This window comes from Polyodon spathula, chromosome 9 (genome assembly GCF_017654505.1).
Source record: "Polyodon spathula isolate WHYD16114869_AA chromosome 9, ASM1765450v1, whole genome shotgun sequence".
Lineage (NCBI taxonomy): Eukaryota > Metazoa > Chordata > Actinopteri > Acipenseriformes > Polyodontidae > Polyodon > Polyodon spathula.
In genome coordinates this window covers 748,381-770,867 of record NC_054542.1, presented here as the reverse complement: position 1 = coordinate 770,867, position 22,487 = coordinate 748,381, and the positions used below count along the sequence as shown (strand labels likewise).

The following is a 22,487-nucleotide window of genomic DNA, read 5'->3' as shown; positions in this document are numbered from 1 at the left end:
GTCTGGTTTGTGCCAGAATATTACAGCAAGAAATATTTACACAGCAATTGCAGCCATATTGCGGGTCTGCAGAGCATCCGGCAAAGGAAGGGCCTCTCATTTTTTCAGTTTTTTTTTTATTTTATTTTTATAAACCACACTGCAAAAGTTAAGAAATGTAACAGTTGTATAATAACGGTCAACATAAGTAAAGTTTCAATCAGTGAATAGTATTGATTAGAAAATGCATTTAAATAAGTGTCTTATTTATTTATTTATTTATTCATTCATTTTTATAAAAATTGGTCCAATGATAAATCCCTCCCTCCTTCTAAGGATGCCCAGCTGACTTCCCAGCCTTTTTAAACATTAAGCATATATATATATGTATTCTTATAAACATCAGCTAAATATAAGAATAACAGTGTCAGTTTACCAAAAATGCAGAGCATTTAAATCATTATATCTATTAACTAAATATACTTCATTTCTCATATACCTATCTGAAACAATACATCTGTTTCTTAAAATATCTCAACAGCTCTATAATACAATATACTTCTTTTATAAGTACAAACCAAAAACAATAGAAAGTACAAGACTGCATAGGGTAAGATCATTTGCACATTCTCATACTAAAGCAACTTAAAACATTCCGTTTTTTTTTTTTTTTTTTTTTTGTCAATGTAGGAAAAACGACCCATTTGTAAATGTTGGTGCTGAATTTATTTTTTTTGTTGCGGAAATAACTGTTAAGGGGATTTTATTTTTAATTGCATTAGCATAGCACTTGCTGGGAATAAACGCTTAACCTATTTTGTTTAAAACAATTAAACTGTCACAAAAAGTCATAAGCCCATGATAACTATTCAACCACAGCACTGTATTGCTATTTTGAGTTTCTTCGCCAGTAAATGCTTCAGATTTCCTTTTGGCGCCACATGAATGCACTGGATTGAGAACAAATTATTTTTGCTAACCAAAAAAACAACAAATGGCACCACTTGTGTTTCTAGCCTCATAGTGAATTAAATAGTCTGAGATTGTTATATCCACTAAGATTACAGCTACACAAATTTGTAATCACAAAATGTCCTTTGCTTTTGACAGTTACGAATAACTTTGAGTTTTCTTAATTTGCTTATTTTCTTCATATACAGTATATTATACATATAAACATTATGCGTTCTTAAGTAATATAAAATGCATTATACAAGCTTCTAGGAGGGGGTTACTTAACACTTTTTGGTACTTAACCATACTTGAATGAAGCTCTTTGAAAACACACAAAGCAACTTTAGGTCAGTCTGCAAACTCAATATAAGAACACCTTGCAAAAACAGAGCGCCTCTAATTTCAAGTCGCTAAATGATTTGTAGAAGCAACTAGACATATCAGCTACAGTTGTAAACCATTTTTTCTTTAAAACTTTCTAAATAAAATCATTACCAAGACAAGCTTGTAGACATTGCTTAGAATGCTAGAAGCTGGATTATGAAATAGGTTATTTGAACATGAAATGCAAAATGCATTGCAGTTGTACAGCTTTAAAACATTTATGCTATCGAGTATAATTTTAGATATCTTCTGTTTTTTCTTTTCAATTTATTTACAAAAAAACATGAAAAGCTATTAAACAGCATGACTAAGTAGCACCTGAAATGTGCAAACCAACCCACCCCCCCACCCCCAAAAAAACACATAATAAAGCCAGTAAAATCCAGTTAAAACAACCAAAATAAGATTGCTGTGCTGGTTCTGTAAACTTGCTGTACATATATATATAAAACATCCCTCTGTTATATAGCACACCTCAATTAATTTCAAGAAAGTAGATTTAGTTTCAAAACTGGACTGGGGAGTCAGCAAATCCCCATGTACTTAGGCCTTGTTGGTGTTTTCCCAAGCCTAATTTATTGGCACCCTTTGGTGTTTCCCAAACCCAGATATAGATGTGATTTTTCGATGTTATTAGCGATATAAGGTAGGCAATATGTTTGAGTATGTTGGTGTTATATAAATAGACTAAGACATTTCAAAATTGCAGTTAATGATATTTCTAAGGTTGATTCGAGGGGGGGGTGGACGACAACACATTACAGAAAAAAAACTGTGGTTGCAGCTGTTCACTGGTAAAAAATAAGTTCATAAAAACATATTTTATGTTGTCATAGCTTACATTGAGAATGCTAACTTTAATAGGCACATAAAGTGTACATATCGGCCATTTATAACGCTGAAAACAACATCATTTAAATAAACTCAGCTATAACATTGTGTAGTGAGCTTGGCACTTGGTTACTATACAATTTCCAAAGGCAGAGGCCTTATCTGAAGCAGCACATAACCTGCACATACTGGGCAAACATCCTGTACAGGAAAAAGTTCACTGCTGCCAAGTCTGAACAATTTTTTTAGTTTTTTTTTTTTTTTTTTTTTTTTGCCAGAGAAGTAAGAGACTCTTTGGACTGCTTTTTCCTCATTCCTGATGTAGATCCAGTCTGAGGTGTTTTAGCAGGACCTATTGAAAAACAAAAAAAGACAAAAACAAAAAAAAAACAATGAGAAAGCAAGTCAGAAACAAAGACTCCAATCACTGAGATGAGAGCCAAGCAAGGCTTTTACAAAACAGAAACATTTAAGGGCTCCCTTTGCAAGTAAGTGCGCTAAAAAGGTTTTACTATACAGAATCAGACATGACAAGGGGCCTTTTGTCTCACTGGTAAACTTTATTTTACTTCCAAGTTATACAAAATATCTGTAACATTATAGTTACTCTGTTTGAACAATGTGAATGTTGATTTTTACGGCTATACAGTACACATTTGGATTATTTATTTTTTTTTTTTTAACTTCAATGCATTTTGTTCTCTTTTACAGTCCCTTTAGCTCTTTCTAATGGGTGCAGTCATTCTGCAATTACTCAAACATTGTGTTGTTCTTTTCTTACTTTTGTTCTAGTTGCCTGCCATGAACATATAGAAGTAATAGCCATAACCATACAGTGAACAAGTGTTAAGGATCACTTTTTTTTTTATTGCTGGCAATACACAGTTGTGCACTAGGAGGCGCTGGCTCTCACATCTATAAAGACACTTTGGCTGGGTTACCTATGACTGTCAGACAACTGGAACAGAACAGCTTGCTCCTGAACTCAGATCAAATTGCAAATACCATAAAGATAATCTGTAATTTGAAGCTGACTTGTCAAAAAGCATTTTAGAATAGCATTAAAAGAAAGACATCATTGAGAAAAAAATGATTACTCATTGAAAGGATATTAAAGACTACCAGTCAACAAATTAAGTTTCGTCCTTGTACATTTACAGCCAAGCTACATCACGATCATGTGTGTAAAACTTATAGGCTACTGGTATATTTTTCAGGATTTAAATATTCCCACTAGTTCTGGATAAAAACATACTGCAGGATAAAAATCTCTACAAGCTGGTAGTACTAACCCTAACCAGTAACACCCATGTCCTGTTAGCAGCAGAAACATCTGCAGGAGATCATTACACTCTAACCCAAAAAAACATATTTAATAAAAATATTATGAACACATTCAGTACATTAGGCACTAATTAAAACAGTTCCATGACATCAACCTTTATCCAACCATTCTCCAAGTCTACAATAACAAAAGTCACTCACTGAATCTTTACACAATGAAGGCAGAAGTTACAGATTTTGATCCAATAAAATGTCTAATGTTTTTTAAAGATTATCCATCAAAGTAGGTTGAAGAATGCAGTCATAAAATGTTAAGTGGCACTTTAAGAATCGCTAACTCAAGTTAACCAACAGAATACAGTGTGTCCCCATACATACTCGTTTAAAAACTATAAACTCTCAGTAACAAATACTCATTTCAAAGGCTTGCTCTGAATCAGCAGATGTTCACAAATACAACACTGTACATTGTATTCATGACTAAGGAGGTACCATATTGTAAAAAACAGACTTTTTTATTTCAAGCTAAAAGCGGGGATTACCTTGAGTTTATTTTACTGCTCAACAAATACGAAACTAAATATGAAATGATCTTCTACAGAAGAAATATGGAAATTAAAAATGCAACTGCACTTTTTAGGTCATAGTGATCTTTTTGTGGAAGTATATACTGGACACATTTGCCATTTCCCCCACAGTGTTTTTGTGTTATTCAAGATTTAAAAATGTTTGGTATTTCTTTTATATTGTCAGTATTATCTTTTCTGCTAAATATCGTCATGCGAGCTGCATATGGGTTTATATTCATAAAATAGCTTTCCTCATACTATGACAGCTTACCTGGCATAATTTATCCCGATACCCAGCTGTGGGTCGTTGTCTTTACACTATGTGAAAAACCTTGGTTGGGCACCATGGGGTCAAAGTTAAAGTCTAAAGAGTCTCCGTCCATCAAGGTGTCGTGGAGGACGGACTCCATGTCGCACTCAAGGCGCTCGATTGACATGCCATCCAAGTCACTAGGCAGCTTCTCCTGGTGTGCTGCAATCAGGCCCATCCTGCCGTAGCCATTGCTACTGTTGAGAACGCTGTAGGGGTGCATCATGTTCATGTGCAGGGGCAGGTTGTGAGGCACTTGCATGGGAGTCTTTACCGTGGATAGGCGGCTCATCTCAACACTGTGAGTCATGGTCATGGGGTGTGATAAGGCACGGCCATTCATGACAGACAACGGCTGGTTGTGCACCACATGTGGGTGAGTGCCACCAGGGTTCATCATCTTGTTGTGGGGCTGCTGGGGAGCGTAGGAGGGCATGGCAGAGTTAGTAGGCATCATGACATTGGGGCCAGGCCCCCCTCTGCTGCTGGATTGGGACACCACAGTGTCTACTGATGGCATAATGTCATTGTGAGGGTCCGAGTCGGACGTCAGTAGCTCTTTGAGGAGCCCAGTAGGGCAACCGTACTGGCCCATGGCAGCTCCATAGACTGGCTTGTTTTCTTGCAGTGCTTGCATAGGCATGGGCGACAGTGAATTCATGCCGCTCTGGCTATACAGGCATTTCCTGTAATCCTGGGGCTGTGCGCCCAGGCTGGCAGTGTTGGGGGAGGAGTAAGAGGGATAGCCAGGGCTAGGCTGCATCATGGAGGAGGGAGAGGATTGGGTGGAACTGGCCGACACTTGGGAGGATTTGGGAGAAAGGAGGTTCAGATTGTCCAGGAGGTCCTCCATGATGTTCTCTGGGTTGTGGTGGCTCATGGAACCGGCCATCTCAGAGAGGCTTGGCAGCGTGGAAGTCATCTTGCTGGAGGCGGTGGAGTAGACCAACGAGTGAACATCGGGGTCCCCTAAGTCATCCTGCTCGGGCATGAAGGGGGAGAGGCGGCCGCTGAGCGTGCTGGCATTGGAGCTGGTGCGGGGTCTGAAAGTGGTCCAGGTGTCAAAGTCATCGTTGCTGTGGGAGTTGGGGCTCCCTGGCCACTTAGAGTACTGGGAGCCAGGGCTGTCGGCACCCCCATCCTGCCCAGCCTGGTGGGCCACCTTTTTCTTGGCCGCTCGCCCACGGCTCTTGGCAAACTTGCTGTTGTTGTCCATAGAGGCGGCCCTCCTCCGCGGAGACTTGCCACTCTTGCCCCCTTCTGGGTTTAGCATCCACCAGGAGCTCTTCCCAGTGCCCTCATTCTGGACCCGTATAAAGCGGCTGTGCAGAGACAGGTTGTGCCGGATGGAATTCTAGATAAAAGTAGAAGGAGAAGGTTACAAAACTTTGCATGTTATTACATTTCTGTTCTTTTACAGTAAGTGTCTGGTATTCAAATAATTTATTTTAAGAAATTCCATAATTATTCACATAAACAGATGAAAATAAACTGCTACTGTAAATGTTAACTGTAGTATATTTCCTATCCTTTGTGTACTCTGTGGTTAGGACTCAACTTTTTATTTAATTTTACACAGAAGCAGTTAAGACACAGATCTACAAATGATGTAGATATTAATCTTGTATTCGTCAGCACTCCAATGCATGTATATGAAAAAATAAAATACAAACAAAGCTGAGCTGCATAACAGAGTAGTAATCTTCTTTAACCATACCTCACTGTATGCTATCAGTCTAAATTTAGGCATGGGTTTATACTTAAGCACTTCTTAAGCTGCTAAATGAGAATGTGGTTTAAGGAGGTATAAATGTAGCCCAATGAGGACCTTCTCTGAAATTTGCTACGTTTCACTTTAACCATGCTTAACTAATCATTAAAAAATAAGAAACAATACATCTTCTAAATAAAAAAATACACTAAAAAAGAAGTACCTTCCAAAAGTAAGTACTGCACCATTAATTTCCAACAGTTTTCCACTCCTCCCAAAAGCTATTACTGTGCATAGAAATCTATTTTATTTTAACAGAAATGGGGCACTTAAGGTCACTCATACACATACAGCTGAAGTACTGTCTACCAGCATTGCCAACAATAAAACCCACCTCTCCGTTCAGGAAAAGGTCTGCAAGCTTGTTAAATGAATTCCTGTTTTTCATACACACACACACAAACGACAAAACATTAAATGAAATAGTGATTTAGAAACCTGAAAACAAAAAACTGTCAAAAGATAAAGCTTGTTAATAACGTAAAATACAAACGTGTTCACAACAGCATATAGGAGATCAAACTTGGCAACAACAGAGGAGGTGGTGTAGGGTTGGGGCTGTAGTATTAGTAATACGGTTATCAGTTGTTTTGGGAGATGCTTTTTCATTTTCAACAGTAAGGCATACCATGCTCATTCCAGACAATTACTTTCCACTACAGTGCTGCCGAGTAGTGCCAACAACAATATTAGACTGTCTAGGCTTGCTGCGTGTACACAGAAATATGGGGTTGTAATGCTGGTTAGAAAACTAGGACTTCCCTTGTAAATACGCTTAAATGTTGCGTGCACTGTTTAGTAACAAAGCTGCACGATTGTTAATGCAACCCCTTTCCCCCCAGAGATGCTGAGGAATGATCTTGGCAAACAATACCAAGCTTACAGGATATAACGGGGGAGACAATGAACCTCCTGTGTATTCCATTCCATCAGATTGGGCAGATGAACTCGAAAGGCTGGTTAAACAGTTGCCAAACCTGATAACAGTCTTGGTCTTGTATTGCATGTCTAATGCTCCATCACTTAACACTGAGACTGCAAGCCAGACGAGCAATTATACAGTTACAGCAAAAGTATATGCTATGTGACACCGGCACCAATCCTACCTTTGTACTCCAGTGAACCACAGAAGCGTGCAATTGAGGATATACTCCTATACTTTGTTACAATTGCTGAAGCAGGTATTGTCCAATATGTGTAGTGCTAATTAAAAAAAATAACCATAAAAAAAAGATGAACATAAACAGATTATCTTTCTTTCGTTTAGGGAACTATATTGTCCTAGGGGTTTTAAAATACAGTTTCCAACTGTATGCCTTAAACTGGTAGCTACCCTCCTCATCGTGAAGTTAAACTTTTCATGTCATAAAACACACAGAGCTAACTTTGAAAAGTCTGTACAGAATCATCAAGGACCTCTCTATTGGGTCTCTTCATTTGAATTACTGTAGAACACCACATGCTCTGCCATCCTGCTTTATTGAAGCACTGGGACAGGTGATTAACACACAGGGTAATACAGCTGGGGCAGGACAATGAATAAATAGTGTCATATAAAATTTGGTCTATTCAATCAATCTAAACAGTGGCAGATCTAAATCCTACCTATGCTTACATTATTTCATTGACATATGGTCTAGCCTATTCACTTCTAATTGTAAGTGTCTTGAGTGTATTTCTATTTTTCTCAGTCCTATTGTGAATAGGTTTAACAACAGTAGTATTAGACATTGCACTGTTTAGATCAATTGAATAAACCCCAAAGTCTCCTAATACATTTGTTGGTTAACGTACTGGCTCAAGAAACATTATTTTGCATATTGTGTAACAAATTACAGTAACAGTTTCCTTTTTACACATTATAGGCCATCTGTTTCCAAGTCACACAGAACAAGGACTGAAAACCTTGGGGATTATTGGCATGTCAATAGTTTGGCTTTTTGCCATGCCATGCCTGATTTTTTTGGCACACTGTACATTTTTCTTTAACACTATTCTGGTTATTGAGAATCAAATCAATTAATTACAATAGTTGGGTAAAAAATAATACTTGCTAATATACCGTAAAATGAAAGGGTCTGACATATTTCTGTTAAAAAAAGAGACATGCTTTTCAATGGAATGGAAACATTTGAAGAAGTACTGTATGTCAGTTGACAACTGGCAAAAATACATTTGCTTAATTATACATTAAGAATGGAACCAATATTACTGCCTCCAGGCATGTATCGTTTAAAAGCAGGCAATGTTTTGTTACTTTGTAAATTGTGGCATGGTAATTAAAGGTCTAGTGTCTGTAATACAAGCTATAAAATAATATAAAAACAGTAAAGGAGAAATTTTGGTCAAGTTAAAATGAATGGATTTTACTATTCCTTTACAATATTGTCAGTAAAACAAAAAAACACCATGTAAAAAAAAAGTGCAAGTAGTAGCAAGAGCATATCTGACTCACAGAGCAATATCGGTTCAATATGTTTCCATGGGAGTGTAAATCTGTGTCCCTACAGTCCATCTAAAACTGCCTTTGAGGAAATGTAAACAAACTAGACTGTCAACAGGCTGAACTAGTGTAAGAACATGGTATATTCACAGTTGGTTTCACAGACTTTCATTACCTTAATCTTGGACTACCCAATGTTACCTTTGGTAAGGTACTATAGTCCAGATCACTGTAATAGGGGTCTGTGAAACAAGCCAGAGCAATATTATACGCAAGTCTAAAAGTTGTCCATGATTGCTCAGTGCGACCTAGCACCTTTCAATAGCATTGCTCATTTTAAATCTCATTTTAAATCTCTTGCATATACTGTGCAAATCACTATAAAACCAAAGCCCTTGTGATATCATTGCGTAATCTTTCGTTTGTTTAATTATACAAGAGAAAAAAAAAAACAAACAGGAAAGATGCTCTGTTGGGGTTTCCAGAGACATCCCTAAGCTATAACACTGCTCCACCCTCTGATAATGTATGAGTAAAAGACTGAGGTGTGGTTGTTTTTGTTACAACTGGGTCACCATCAGTTACTATAACCCCACTCACAATAACATTTCAATTACACACTTCCTGTTTAACTTGCAGCCCCGCTCACCTTCTCTGCCCTTTCATGCAGTTACACCCTGCGCTGAGATATCAAAAGCTGTGCTGAAAGAATGTTTCACCGTTTCATCAATTTATATTCAAAGACAAAGAGAAAACTTGATTCCAAATTACACAACAACAAAACTGCCAAACAAACTTAACTGTGTTTTTTAAAAAGGTTTTTCCTCACTCAGATACATTCTATTAAAAATGAAATGCAATATTCCTGACTTATTCTATCTACTTCTCTTTTTTTTTTCCTACTTATAAAGCTCTGCCAAATTACCACTTATAGTCCCCATAAAAGGATTCTTATAAGATGCATGTGTTAGTTCTTGTAGATATTGTCAGTCCAAAGTGCAAAGAATGTCCTACTGTAGTTTCATTAGTGGTCTCTATTATACAGACAGCTGGGATAAAAGGAGTTGCCCGCTTACTATGGACACCCCCGGTCCCCTTTTACATTAACTGCCCCTGTGTCCTGAATTCTTTCCCTAAAAATGATAGAAATGATAGAAATGAAGGGTATAAAATCGCAATGCATGTGTGTTTAACAGGTAGTTAAACTTGGGCAAAGCACAGTGATTGTTTAGCTGTCAGAGATTGTTGTTTTTTGTTAGTTTAATGTGAAAAACAGTAATAGTGAAAAAAGCACTATATTCAAATAAGAAACAAAACAAAAAAAACAATAACAAAAATAGTAGTTATTAAAACTATTTCAAATATGTGTGTCTCTGTTCTGAGCTTTGGAAATCTGGTGACCCTACAGTACCTCTTCAGTTCAGTCTGCATGCTAATCTTATTCTCTGACCTCTGCCTTTTAAATCACATGTTACACAGCCCAGTGCCAAATGTCTAGAACTGCCTGTTCAACTACAGTACTGTCCACTGACTGCTATAGTGTAGTAAATACTCATTTTACAGATGCCAGCAATAAACTGATTCAAACTCAGACGAAGCTTGTGCAATTATCCACTGCACCACCCAACCCCAAAAAAACAAACACCATACAGTATCGTTAAAAAAGGACCAGTGTCGCCGGTTGAAAATCCAAAACTGCTCACTTTTGAACAATATTAGGCTTAGAATTTCCTGAATAATCATAAGCCCTGTTAGACATGGTCAATTGGGCAGTGTGAGTAACAGCATCGTGAGTGAGTCACTTCCCACATGTGGTCCACTATACAGCAGTGTGTGCGCCATATTTCCATTGCTCCAGCTGTGATGGTACAGTAATACTCCTGTTTGAGAAGTAGTGTGACTACAGCACAAGCCGTGCCATCAGGGGAGATACTGATAAAGGCACTTGGTTTGATTAACTTGTTGCTTAAATATCTAAAATTTTGAAGTTGCAGATGAAACTCTATAAATAATTCCAAGATTAAGTAACAACTCGATAAATAATGAAATTAGAGCCAGGCCTGTACTGCAGTGCATTTATTTGGTCTTAAATGCTTGCCGTTCTTTTGCTGATGCACTTGTATTTAAACATCTGTGAGGTAATACATTTTCTATTTAAACAATTTCATGAACGTTTCTACAGACCCATATATTATATTATCATCATATAGCTTATCAAGGACCAATTACTTTATCTTGCTACATATACCCCATGAAATGCTTTCGTTTTTTTTGCTTCCACCGTCACATTTAAAGCGGTCCTCAAATTGACACCAACCTTTACGTCATGAGACTAAACCGAGAATAGAAACAGAAAGACTTCCACTGCGCAGCTGTTAGATCCAGGAACCTAATGAGCCCAGTTAACCTCTGGTGTGACAAAATAAGCCACATTAAAATGTGGAATGGATCAAATTGCCATACTGGTCAAAAAGGTATTTGAAAATAGAAACTCTACGCTGCATGGCAACAGACAGATGAACTGAACTACACACTACTGAGAACACCCAGTGAGAAGTGTCCACTCATTGGCCATTATGTAAGACAGTGGTGCAGCACAGGCTTGACATTTAATTGGATCCACCCTCTTCACTACTGTACCACCTCTACAAAAACACACACACATTCCTTTTGACTTTCCATAACTGCTTCTGAAGGCCTTCTATGGTTGTATAGTTTTTTTTTTACTAACAGACACAAATTCAGCTCACTTATATATAGCTGAGATAAAACCATTTTATAAACACTACATTTTTTGACTATTTCAATAAAGATTTAACAAAAAAACAAACAAACAGACTGCCTTGTTTTTGGGAAAATTTAAATGGCAATAAAACAAAAACAAAACATTTACGGCAGGCGTACACTACATACCCCCTCAGACCTAAAAAAATATGTTACAATAGGAGAGCTGCACTTAAAGAAAGCAGCCATTGGAAAAATCTTTCTGAAAAAGCTTATACTTTAATTACAAAGCCACAGGCTTCCTCTGGAGTGTGGGCTGAACTGCATTCCACAGGAACCCCTACATCAGAGGGGAAGATGTCATCCTGTGAAAGTATGAGCATGAGAATCTTTACAACAAATAAAGAGAAAACAGCCCATTGCACTGCACATTTAAAGTGGTTCTGGGTGCTCCTGTGTACAAAACAAAAATAGTAGTTCACTGTAATGGCAGATATTCAAAGATTTTGTGACTTTTTGCAACCCTGCTTGCATTGCAAATATCTTGCATATATTCGCAAGTCTGTGAAATTCAAGAAGTAAAATATTAATATTACACGATTGCGGAAATGAATACATTTAAATAAATCTAAACAGGAAATTAATCACAACTCAGGCTATACCCAACTGATAAAGTGCATTTGCGTAAGAGGTAAGACAATGGCAGATGTTAAAAAGCATAGAAAGAGCAACTTTATTGAATAGTAGTAGACAATGTCTTAGAAAATTAATGCAAACTGTTTGGAAAGGGAAAAAAACAAAAAAAACATATTAAAAATGTATGAAAAACTATACCACGCAATTACTCTGTCACTATAGTATACAGAATATAAATAGTTATCAATATATGATTTTTCATATTTTTTTAATGTGTTAAAATCCTTCCAAAAAAGGTAGGCAGCTTTCTCTTCGCCCAGCTTTCACCCACTCCCCAGTTGCTGTTTCACGGGATATAGATGATATTATAATTTGAAATTTGAGCTAAAGAAAAACTTCTCCGATTTGAAAATCTGCCAAATCCACTTGTGGAGAACCTGCCTCAGAGCAGATCTCTTTCGGGTATCCCGAAAATTCCCATAGAGGCTGTGGGAGGTATTAGAGTCTGTGACATTATTGGGAGCGCTCTGGTACATCTACAGTGAACCATCAGTGACACCAGCATCTGTTGTTACTGTACTAATATCTCAAACTGTGAAGCTATCTGGGACTTCAGCATTCTCCATTGACACTGTTGGGGCTGCATACATCTTAGTCGGAATGTGTCGAGACACATGTATTAATTTATTTATACATATTTAAAAATGAAAAGAATATTTTTTTCTATATTTAGCAACAATATCTATTAGTGAGCGAACAAATACAGGTTTTATATATTTTTTTGTTAAACATTGCATATTTCATAATTCCAACACAGTGTTCAAAATACAAATCTCAAAATGGCACCTTGACTAATTACAAGCATTCACACTCAAATCGCCCTTTAAATAGTGTTTTAGCTGTTTGTGAATTAGTTAAGAAATTAAATAAGCAACAAATCTGTCCCCAGCATTATGATTTGTGGAAAACATCTTTTTTTCATTTGTATACAGTAGGCGGACTTGTATAATTATTCACAGCTACTCCTCCAAGTTTCTCCCACAACTCCCATTTTAAATTTCACTTGCAGACATCTTTTTTTCTCAGGGCAGAGCTAAGGGGAAAAAAACCCTGTAACTACCCTTGTGAAATTTGCATCTATTTTGAGTATCAGGCCCCAAGTACTTAGTAGAAGAATGCCAGATGAAAAAAACTAAAACCTTTTCGAGAATTCTCTTATCTAACCTACTGAGCCAACATTAAACCTATTCCAAAATCCTGTGGGAAATGGGTTTTCACTATGAACATACAGCACCATGGTTACCGCTGTGCCATGCTTCCTCCAGAGTGACCCTGCAGAGCATACTGTTGAACTGTACAACAGCAACTACACACGCTATCAACAGATAATAGATACTGAATAGAGAACTTAGTGCCACTGTACACAACTTATGACAATTGCAGTACTTTAATAAGGAAACATTTTGATCAATACAGTAGCAGTGGAGTGAAAAGTATGTCAAGCATATTTGAAACTTGGGAAATGCTTCTCCCGTAAAATGTCAGTTCATAAAAAAAGGGGAAAATATTACGTATATATGTACAGATAGGCCTTTAATTTTACACTTATACTCAACACTTAGCAGCCAGGTTTGGTAGGCAAGTCAGGGTGATAAACCTTAAACTCAGCATTTTCTCAGACTTGATGTCTTTGGAGACTGGATTGTATTTGCAAATGCAGAAATCAAAACTATTCCTTCGGCATACTTAATTAAACACCCCAAGGGCAAGCAAGGGCTTGTCACCGTGTGCTGGCAGGTAGACAGGCAGACAGAGCCACATGTATCAACCCGACAACTGTCCTGTCATGAAATACAGCTCTCGATATATAATACCACCATATAGTAGTATTACTATAGCAACTACTGAAGTGACTGGCGCTCTACCAAACTTGTTGATCTGAAATGGGTTTAATGAAAACTTTGTGTGTGGGCTCTTTTTCAGTCCAAAGTTAAATGATTTCACTGAATGCATGCCATGTTCTCAGAAATGTAGTCAATATTAAGATCAACTGTGATCTGTAATATAAGACAGCCAATATTCTTCTTAATGCATGACACTATTTACTTGGTAAATTAATTTAAATATAAATCTTAGTCACAGAACAGAACAGTGGCATGGGTCAAATAAAGTGGTGTTTATGACTGCTAATAGGATTGAAGCTGATATAGATACTACCAGGAACTAAAACTAAGACTTTTCAGCTCAATCAAAAATTATTATGAGTCAATACTTCCCTTTGGGCAAATCTACAGTTAACCTGTTATCTGCATTTGGGGTCAGTTAGATCACAACATTATCAACCGTTTAGCACATCAAACTGCTGTAACACATCCTTAACTATATTTACACGCCCTGAAACTGCATTGCGAATGAAAAAAACAAAGAGTATGTTGAACCACAAATGAAGATACAACATAAAAAAAAGTATATATGTACAGTTAAATAGATGCAATAGTTGTTTACTTTCAGTGGCAGTTGTTGTTATGGTGTTCTTTTGTGATAAGAACTAGTCTACTGTCCACTAAACCAGGCTTAGACCACCAGATAAGAAGTCAATATACTTCAGCTCTCCTTTACATTTTAGATCAAGTGCAGAGAAAAGCGTGCATATCACTTAATGAGATTTGTGCTGATAATATCATGTTATATCATTCAATAAAAGTATGTTCTAGCATGTAAACTGATGCAAGACACTTAAATTAAAAGCAGACTATTATAAAACAGGAATGTCTTAGATTGAGATTCAATGATAGTCTTCAGCAAAAAATTCCATCAGTAAGGCGCTCTAAAGCTAAATCTGCCACCTACAGAATTCAAACAAACTTTAATGTCAAAAGACCTGCACATAGGTATACTGCAGACCTAATCAGACATTTTGAGAATATAATCTGTTAATGATTTTGTAAATGAAGATACATGTTTTAAGTACCGGGGTCCAAGCAAACACTCAGTCAACAGAGTTAAAAAAACAACTGCAGTTTAGATGACTTTGGTTAACCAGAAAGGGAATTACAATAATCAAGGCAATACCGCTAGCAGTTTACAGTATTTCAAATCTGTTGAGTGAATCATTATCATCCATCAATCATAATCTGATAGGATATGTTTAAATACAGTCTGCTGACATTCTCAAAATCTAATTATACGGCTACATTGTGAGTGGCATTGCTTGCACAAAACATCCAGTGGAGTACACAACATTTTACAGCAATAGGAAACACTACTCTATAATACTTTTATATTAAATAAAAGCATTTGACTTGAAAACCAATCTTTTAAAATCTGAAGCTCTTACAAAACAGTAGCACTGACCACAAAACACACCTATCATTATAGGTTGCTTGTTTGTGAAGACACTGAGCTGCCCTTAGTATATTTATATTTGTTTCTAATGGTCCCCTCCCTTTACTGAGGGAGTGGAAGTAAAAACTCTTTGAGCACTTTTCACTACTAATATTGTTATTTAACATTAACAACCACCTGTTATAAAACATGGTGTTGATGTACAGCGAGTTGCTAAATGACAAGCCTCTGTGATTTGTACATAAAGGTAGTCAGATTTAGTGTGTAACCTGGAAGTGGTAAAATACAGTAGTTAATGTAGTGAAAAAGATGTGGTTTATTTGAAATCCTATGTTGAAAAGTTATGGTTCCATCTTCCAATTTATTCTTTTAAAAAGAATGAAAAGGGTCCCCAATAAAAGTTCTGCCAGGCAGGATGAGTTAGATAAGGGTGGTTCAAGTTCTTGTCTGGGACTCACAGCGAGCGCTGCACTGGCTTTCTGAGCTACTGCATTGTTAGGGTTAAAAACTGTATAGGCCAGTTTTCCTTTTCATACTCCAGCGACCACTGATGTTCAGCTGCCCGAGGAGTTCAGGCAGAAACATACCAAATTGAGCCCATGCCTCCACGGTTTAGTAGCTTAGTAATGTCTGTTGTTTGGACTCTTGTTTGAAAATACAGGGATGGAAATAAGACTCCTTTTGCATAGCGGTTTGATTCATTCCTGGTTTTAGTGTGAGTTTAATAAGACACACATGAGCTTCTTACCTATAGTGGCTAATCTAGCTCATATTAAAACCTGGAATGGTTGAAATTGCTATGCAATAGTAGTCTTATTTCCATCCATGAAATAGGATTGGCTTGACACCAGTAATGGACATACAATATAAAAAACAGAACAAAAAGATTAGTGAATAGTTTGAGTTTCCTATGGTACAAAGTACTGTAGTTGTGAATAGAGGCAGGGTGCATACTCTTAGTGGCCCTTTTTTCTTTTCCTTTTCTTTTTGCAAGTTTGCAATGATTGAAATTAGGAGAGCAGCTGCTTGAAGTCTAGTTACCTTGTCATCATCAGCATGGCTTTAATTAGTACCCATATGCATCCTGTTTCATGCTACACATCTTTTCAATTTTCACCTGTTGCAGCAAAACACGACAGCCACAAGACAAGCGCAGGTACAAATGTACAATAAATACTGTACACCCCAAAATAAACCCCCACATGTCATAAGATATTCTAGTAAGGCATCACCCCCGCACGCCACACCACAGAATGTGCCTCACCCAAATCAAGCCTGGACAAAATCCCACTCAGTTGCATACCAACCAACAACAACTCACATTTAGGAACACAGCTGCCCAAGTAAACATCTAAAAATAGTCTGGTTTGTGTCTTTATGGACTAATACAGGGTTATGTATACCCTATCCTGGAAATCCCCTCTCCCCTCCATATTATTAGAGACCATGGTATGAAATAAGGTTGTTGTACAAAAATGATATTAGCATGCAACACCTAAAATTTCGAAGGTAACTGGTTTCAATGAACTCTATTTCGACTGCATACATCGTTATCAACACACAATTTTTTTTTCACACCATCCGTTTGTATCTCCACACATCCCCATGCAGGTAATAACTTGCTACTAAAAAGAAGCTCAGTGTGTAACTTCTCTAAAAAAAATTTATTTTTTTTTATTTACTCAAACTGTTCAAAGTTGGGGCACTTTCGTCAGATCCCCAGGAGGGTTAAGAGACTAACTTAACCCAGATCAGTCAACACCAAACACAGAAGCATGTGAAGGATTAAGAATTGGAGCTAGTACAGACAGGCATAATTTGCGCTGAAATTTGTCATGGCTACAGTACTCCTGCTTTGCCACTTACCGGACAAGAACATCCCTTTTCTTTACATCAGGATTGACAATCCCTCACACTTCCTTTTCTTGTTAATGTGCTGTATTGCCCCAGAATCCAAATACGATCAGGGAATACCCAACCATGCAGATGTATTTTCAACAAGGAAATCCCTTCTGTATTGAAGAGGTTCCTCATATTCATGTTTCTGATGGTGTAAGTAAACATGCTACTGATAAATATTTGTAGCGATTTTCTGCTTTTTCCGACAAGAACAGGTATCATAAAACCAGTGCTCTGTGTTTTGATTAGAACCTTTACATTGGCTTGTGTTATTTGCTTATTTAGCAAACGCCTTTATCCAAGGCGACATATAGAGACTAGGGTGTGTGAACTATGGCATCAGCTGCAGAGTCACTTACAACAACGTCTCACACGAAAGGTGGAGCACAAGGAGGTTAAGTGACTTGCTCAGGGTCACAGTGGCTGAGCCGGAATTTGAACAAGCCTGTTTCTCTAACCACTAGACCACACAGCCTCATTGATTGTTGTTTCAAACACATAGTACTGCATAACATTCATACAGAATGCTAGACCAAAAATGTGTCTAACGTCTGTCCCCTGTAGCAGAAATGGGCCAATGCCTACATCAATAGCTAGTTGTTGTAATACAACAGTAATTACAGCATTAGGCCACAGATAGCCAAAGAAGCACAGATTCAACACAATGAGTCTGTTTAATTGATCTTAAGAGAAACATCTGTGGTGATTACCACTTTTAAACATCTACTAGCCTTACTGAATATTGGAGGCAGCCTATTATATCCTACAGTACAAAAGGGATCATTTATGTGTAGTGGAAGGTTGCTTTATACCCAATCCACGTCTGTGCAATATAAAAGATCAATTAATAAATAATGAATTTATGATGCATATAGGCTTATCCATCAATCGATCAATCCCTTAAGTTTCAATACACTATCTAGCACTAACGTCCAATAACTGTAATATTGTAATATTGTTATTGTTGATTATTACATTCTAATCCAAGGATCCCCAAGGTAACAATGATCATTACTTCCCCCGCCTATCAATGGGATGTCCTACAAGAGATGAAAACAAAAACAAGAACAAAACACTCTCTCTCGGGGTGATCAAGTGCATCAAGGTGTTGAACAGCCGCCATTCTGGGGCAGATGAAAATATTTATCACTTAACATGCCTCTGCAGCTGTTGTGGCACAACATGTCAAGTGAAGCATGTAGCTATACAACTGCCAAGACTGGAGCCTCTAACAAGAGGTAACAAGACTTCAAGCAGGTGTTTCTGTTAACTGTGTCAAGTGATGCAAGCGAGAGCACAGCACAACATGCACAGTGGACATTGCTAAGGGAGTTAAATAAAGTCAGCTTCCTCTGACCTTTTTGTGCTGTTCATCTGCATAGAGTATACATTCATTCTCTTAATAACAACCAAACAAGTTTTTACTGTAAAAAGCAAATGATATTCTAGGGATTAGAACACCTTTGGCTTTTAACTTTCAAACTTCTTACTTTTGGCAATAGTACTCTTCCCCAAAAGTATGACTTTATTAGCCAAGTTTCTTAGTGTCTTGGAATTATCTTTCTTTAAAGCTACGATGGATTAAAAATCTGTGTCACATATTCTGAATGAAATGATTGGATCGCCAAAGCATATTAAAATCTTCAAACTATGCACAATCACAGAGTTATGGCGCAACAACAGCTCCCCTGTGGATATGAAAGTTGCAGGAGCAGTACAATAAACCCCAAATATGCAGTATCATTTTTCTTTGTGGATATATTGCTGAAAGGTCAGGAATATATTAGGGACTCAATTCAGGCATCCTAAGCAGAAAAAATACTTAAGTGACAATTTGAATGTAGAACACTAGGGTCTATTCAATTGATCTAAACCGTGGTCGGTCTAAATACTGCCAAACCAGCATAGCTAACAGTGTGTGTGTGTCAATCACTGCAGGTGTATTTTTGTCTTTCAAAGTAAGTAAAATAACCGTTTTGGTCCTGCTTTAATATGCAGTAGCAGTATTTTGATCAGCCACTCAATTGCTAAACCCCACTGTATGAATACCAAGAAAGGGTTGCACTTATGAATGTGGTCTATGGCCTCGATCCTGGAAATTAATGCTGCATGATACTCTAGATTACCAAATCTGTTGAATATTTCATTGACTGTTGTTTCAAATACTGTTTCACACAGTGATTTTAAGACACACGGGGATTAACATTACAGTATATGGGATAATTTGATACTGTTTCAGTTGAAGCAATGGAAAAGCAGAAGTGGAGTGAAGCAAGAGAAAATGTGTCCTGAGTGGGTAGCTAGCCTTTTCTCAGATTCTCTGTTTGAGGTTTAGATCAACTGAAAACAAAGCTCTCTAATTATTGGAACCCATGACCGTATATCTCAAAAGTAAACATGTGGTGTGGTTTTAGAGGATACCTTGCTCCTTCAATAAAAGGCAATTTAAATTATTTGGTTTAACTGGGGATTTAATTGGTTTCATACTACAATTACCAAGTAAATGTAAACTAGAATATGCAGAAACCACAAAAGATACACAACCCTCCACATGAAATGGGTCATTCTATGTCAAGTGCTACATTTTCATGAAAATACTGTTCAACCCTACAAATACTGGAATAAACACGAAAGCATGGAATTACAAATCACCTTGAATTATTACCTCAAAAAGGTCAGGACATTTGCTAATTGTAAACGTCATCATCAAGGTAACTGCTTGAAACACAGCACATTTTCTAGAGCTCACTTTGAATTAAAAGATTCTAATTCATTTTGTTACCTTGAAAGATTTTTCCACAAAACGTTTTTTCAGGAAAGTACTAATGCATGACAAATATAAATATTTTAAAACCAAAAATAATATCAAATAGGCTGCTGTCAGCAAATAACATATTGTAAGTTTTATCCTGACAACTGAGGTACAAAATAAATGTTTCTGCTAAAATACAAAATGGCAAAAGAGACAGTGGGCGAACATTTCGATTATTGGCCTTTGAAAAACAAAATGTACATTTTATACAAAAAAATAAATAAAAATAATTTCATTTTTAAAAGCCAGTCTATTTATAGTAGATCTGATAAAACTATGTTTAATTGTTGCAGCAAAATTAAACATTATTCCTCAGATTTACTTGGTACTGTACCACAGGAGGAAAAACCTGACCTTTTGAGAAGTAAATTACAAACAAGATGCTGCTGAAAATATGCATTAACTTACAATGGCAGATTCAATGGGCTAACCACATCCTGCCACAGATTTCCTGTGTCATTTTTCTTTAAAGAGATGATGAATGAAGGAAAAACAGATGCATTTTACTGAAGATAACATGTGCAATGTGAAAAAATAAACATTATAATATCTGTCTCGTACATGTCTGAATACACAGTGATTTAAAAAAATGCAAAATATGAGAAGTATGCCATTAGCTGCCTCTGTTAAAGGTTACTGCCTCTTATCCTACCAGAGTAGTGATTCCTGCTTCACTTCAACCAACCACTGACACACTGTCAAACAATTACAATGTTCTTCCATTCTTTTGATTTGACATATACATAGCTTAGCGCCAATATGCCTGATCAATTAAGTAATTGATCAATTGATCAGATTAATTTTACATATTGTAAACATAAGAAAAAGCTTGCCATACACAATGAAGGCCTAAATAACAAGCCAGTGATCATTTTCGAAATGTCACAATCCACACGAAACTTGAATTGGTATAGTTTACCAATACAGTTTTAAAACCAACATCAAGCATTTTTGTCAAATTATACAGTACCATGCATGGATATGCAATCCTGCAGTTCAGCAAAACCTCTGTCTATAGGCATGGGATGTAGTCCTTGATTTGATGCAGGACAAGACAGCACTATGCATATTAATGTATTCTCTTTTGACAAAGAGTATGTGATATTGTTTTCTAGCTGGGATTTTTCAGCCTAGACATTAAGTATATTCTTTCTAAGACTCTGGGGCTGCCTGTTAGAGAGAAAAAGGATCTTCAATTGCCATGGGGACAGAAGTTAGCAGCACATGCAGTAAAAGCTCTCATGCTGGTAGGATAACAGGTGTCTACAGACGCACAACCCAGCATGCAGATGCTGTTGCTGGGCTGCGCAGCGTCAAGCAGAGCTACCCTTTCCAACACAAAAAAAAAAAAGTTTATTTGCTACTGTAGACACAGTAGTTCACAACACAACAAAGGATGGGAAAGAAGGGTGGACACAATACCTGTGTGCTCCTGCAGGTAATTAGGTCACCTCATTGCTCGGCTCTGTTGATCTTCAATTGATTTGTATTTAATTCCTTGGTGTGGCACCCGCTTACGAAGTCAATACAAAACACACTATATCCACAGTGACGTTATAGAGGCTGGTCCTGTGATATATGCAAATCTTTGTTTGTATTATTTAAGATAAGAGAGAAAGCTATAAGCAAATGAAATTGACTAATGACAATACCTAACCAGATGTTACCTGGATCCCAGATACTTCCTCTATTTACTCTTTACGATGGGTAATCACACTCAACGGTAGACCGACCTCTCTTATTCAGAGCCCTTTAATAATGGCAATATGAAAAGCTGATAAAAGCCAAAGGGAAATGGGGGGTAGTGTATGGGGACAGTACACTACCATGTCAAAGTTGTATATAGTTTTCAATTCTTCTTCTTTCCAGTTCTTACTTGTTCTTTGGTGAAAGGTTTGGTACCCTAGACCGCTACCGATAATGGTTATGACAGGGTCATAAACCTATTCAAACCATTATCAATGTTCCTTGTAAAAGTTTTATATTATAACTGCAAGATACAACATAGAATTATAGTTTATTTTATTTGGAAAATCTTGAATTTCAAGTCACATTACAAAGTGTAAGAGATGGATATATGGATTTAATTATTTTTTAATGATAAAGATTTAGTCTATAAAACAATGTAGATGAAAATGTAGAATAAATGGGAACTTAAAGTGTTCTTGTTAGTCCAATAAACATAAATGATTCACATTTTTCTCACAAAAAGCAAATACGGTTCACCTACTGTATGCTAACCTATGTGGAAAAAAAATATGTGGACATATGGTAAATCTGTAGAGCAGTAACACACTCAATCTTACAAAAGGTCATTAGTCTTAAAAGGTTACTATGGTGACACAGCTTCTAGCAGGCAAAAAAAACAAGATAACAAAACTTCCACCCATTATCAAAGGAATCACAGCGCTATTGGTCCTAGCTGCAGGAACTCTGAAATTCTACTAGAAAACATTATTCATTCTCTCTACATTTGCACATGCTAACTACCGCAAAAGTACGGAGCTATTTTAGAGTGTAGATTTAAATCACATACAGCAGTCCAT

The 22,487-nt window shown here is 36.9% G+C and overlaps 1 protein-coding gene across 1 annotated transcript in view; it reads right to left on the bottom strand.

Annotated features, from left to right (window-relative positions):
• Positions 1 to 549: 549 nt before the first annotated feature.
• foxo1a (forkhead box O1 a) overlaps positions 550 to 22,487 on the bottom strand; it is a 50,641-nt gene continuing 28,703 nt past the window's right edge. The window contains exons 2-3 of the mRNA XM_041260267.1: positions 4,273 to 5,665; positions 550 to 2,500 (exon numbers count right to left, since the gene is read on the bottom strand). Coding sequence (XP_041116201.1) covers positions 4,283 to 5,665 — 1,383 coding nt within the window. The 3' untranslated portion in view covers positions 550 to 2,500; positions 4,273 to 4,282. The remainder of the gene's footprint in view (positions 2,501 to 4,272; positions 5,666 to 22,487) is intronic.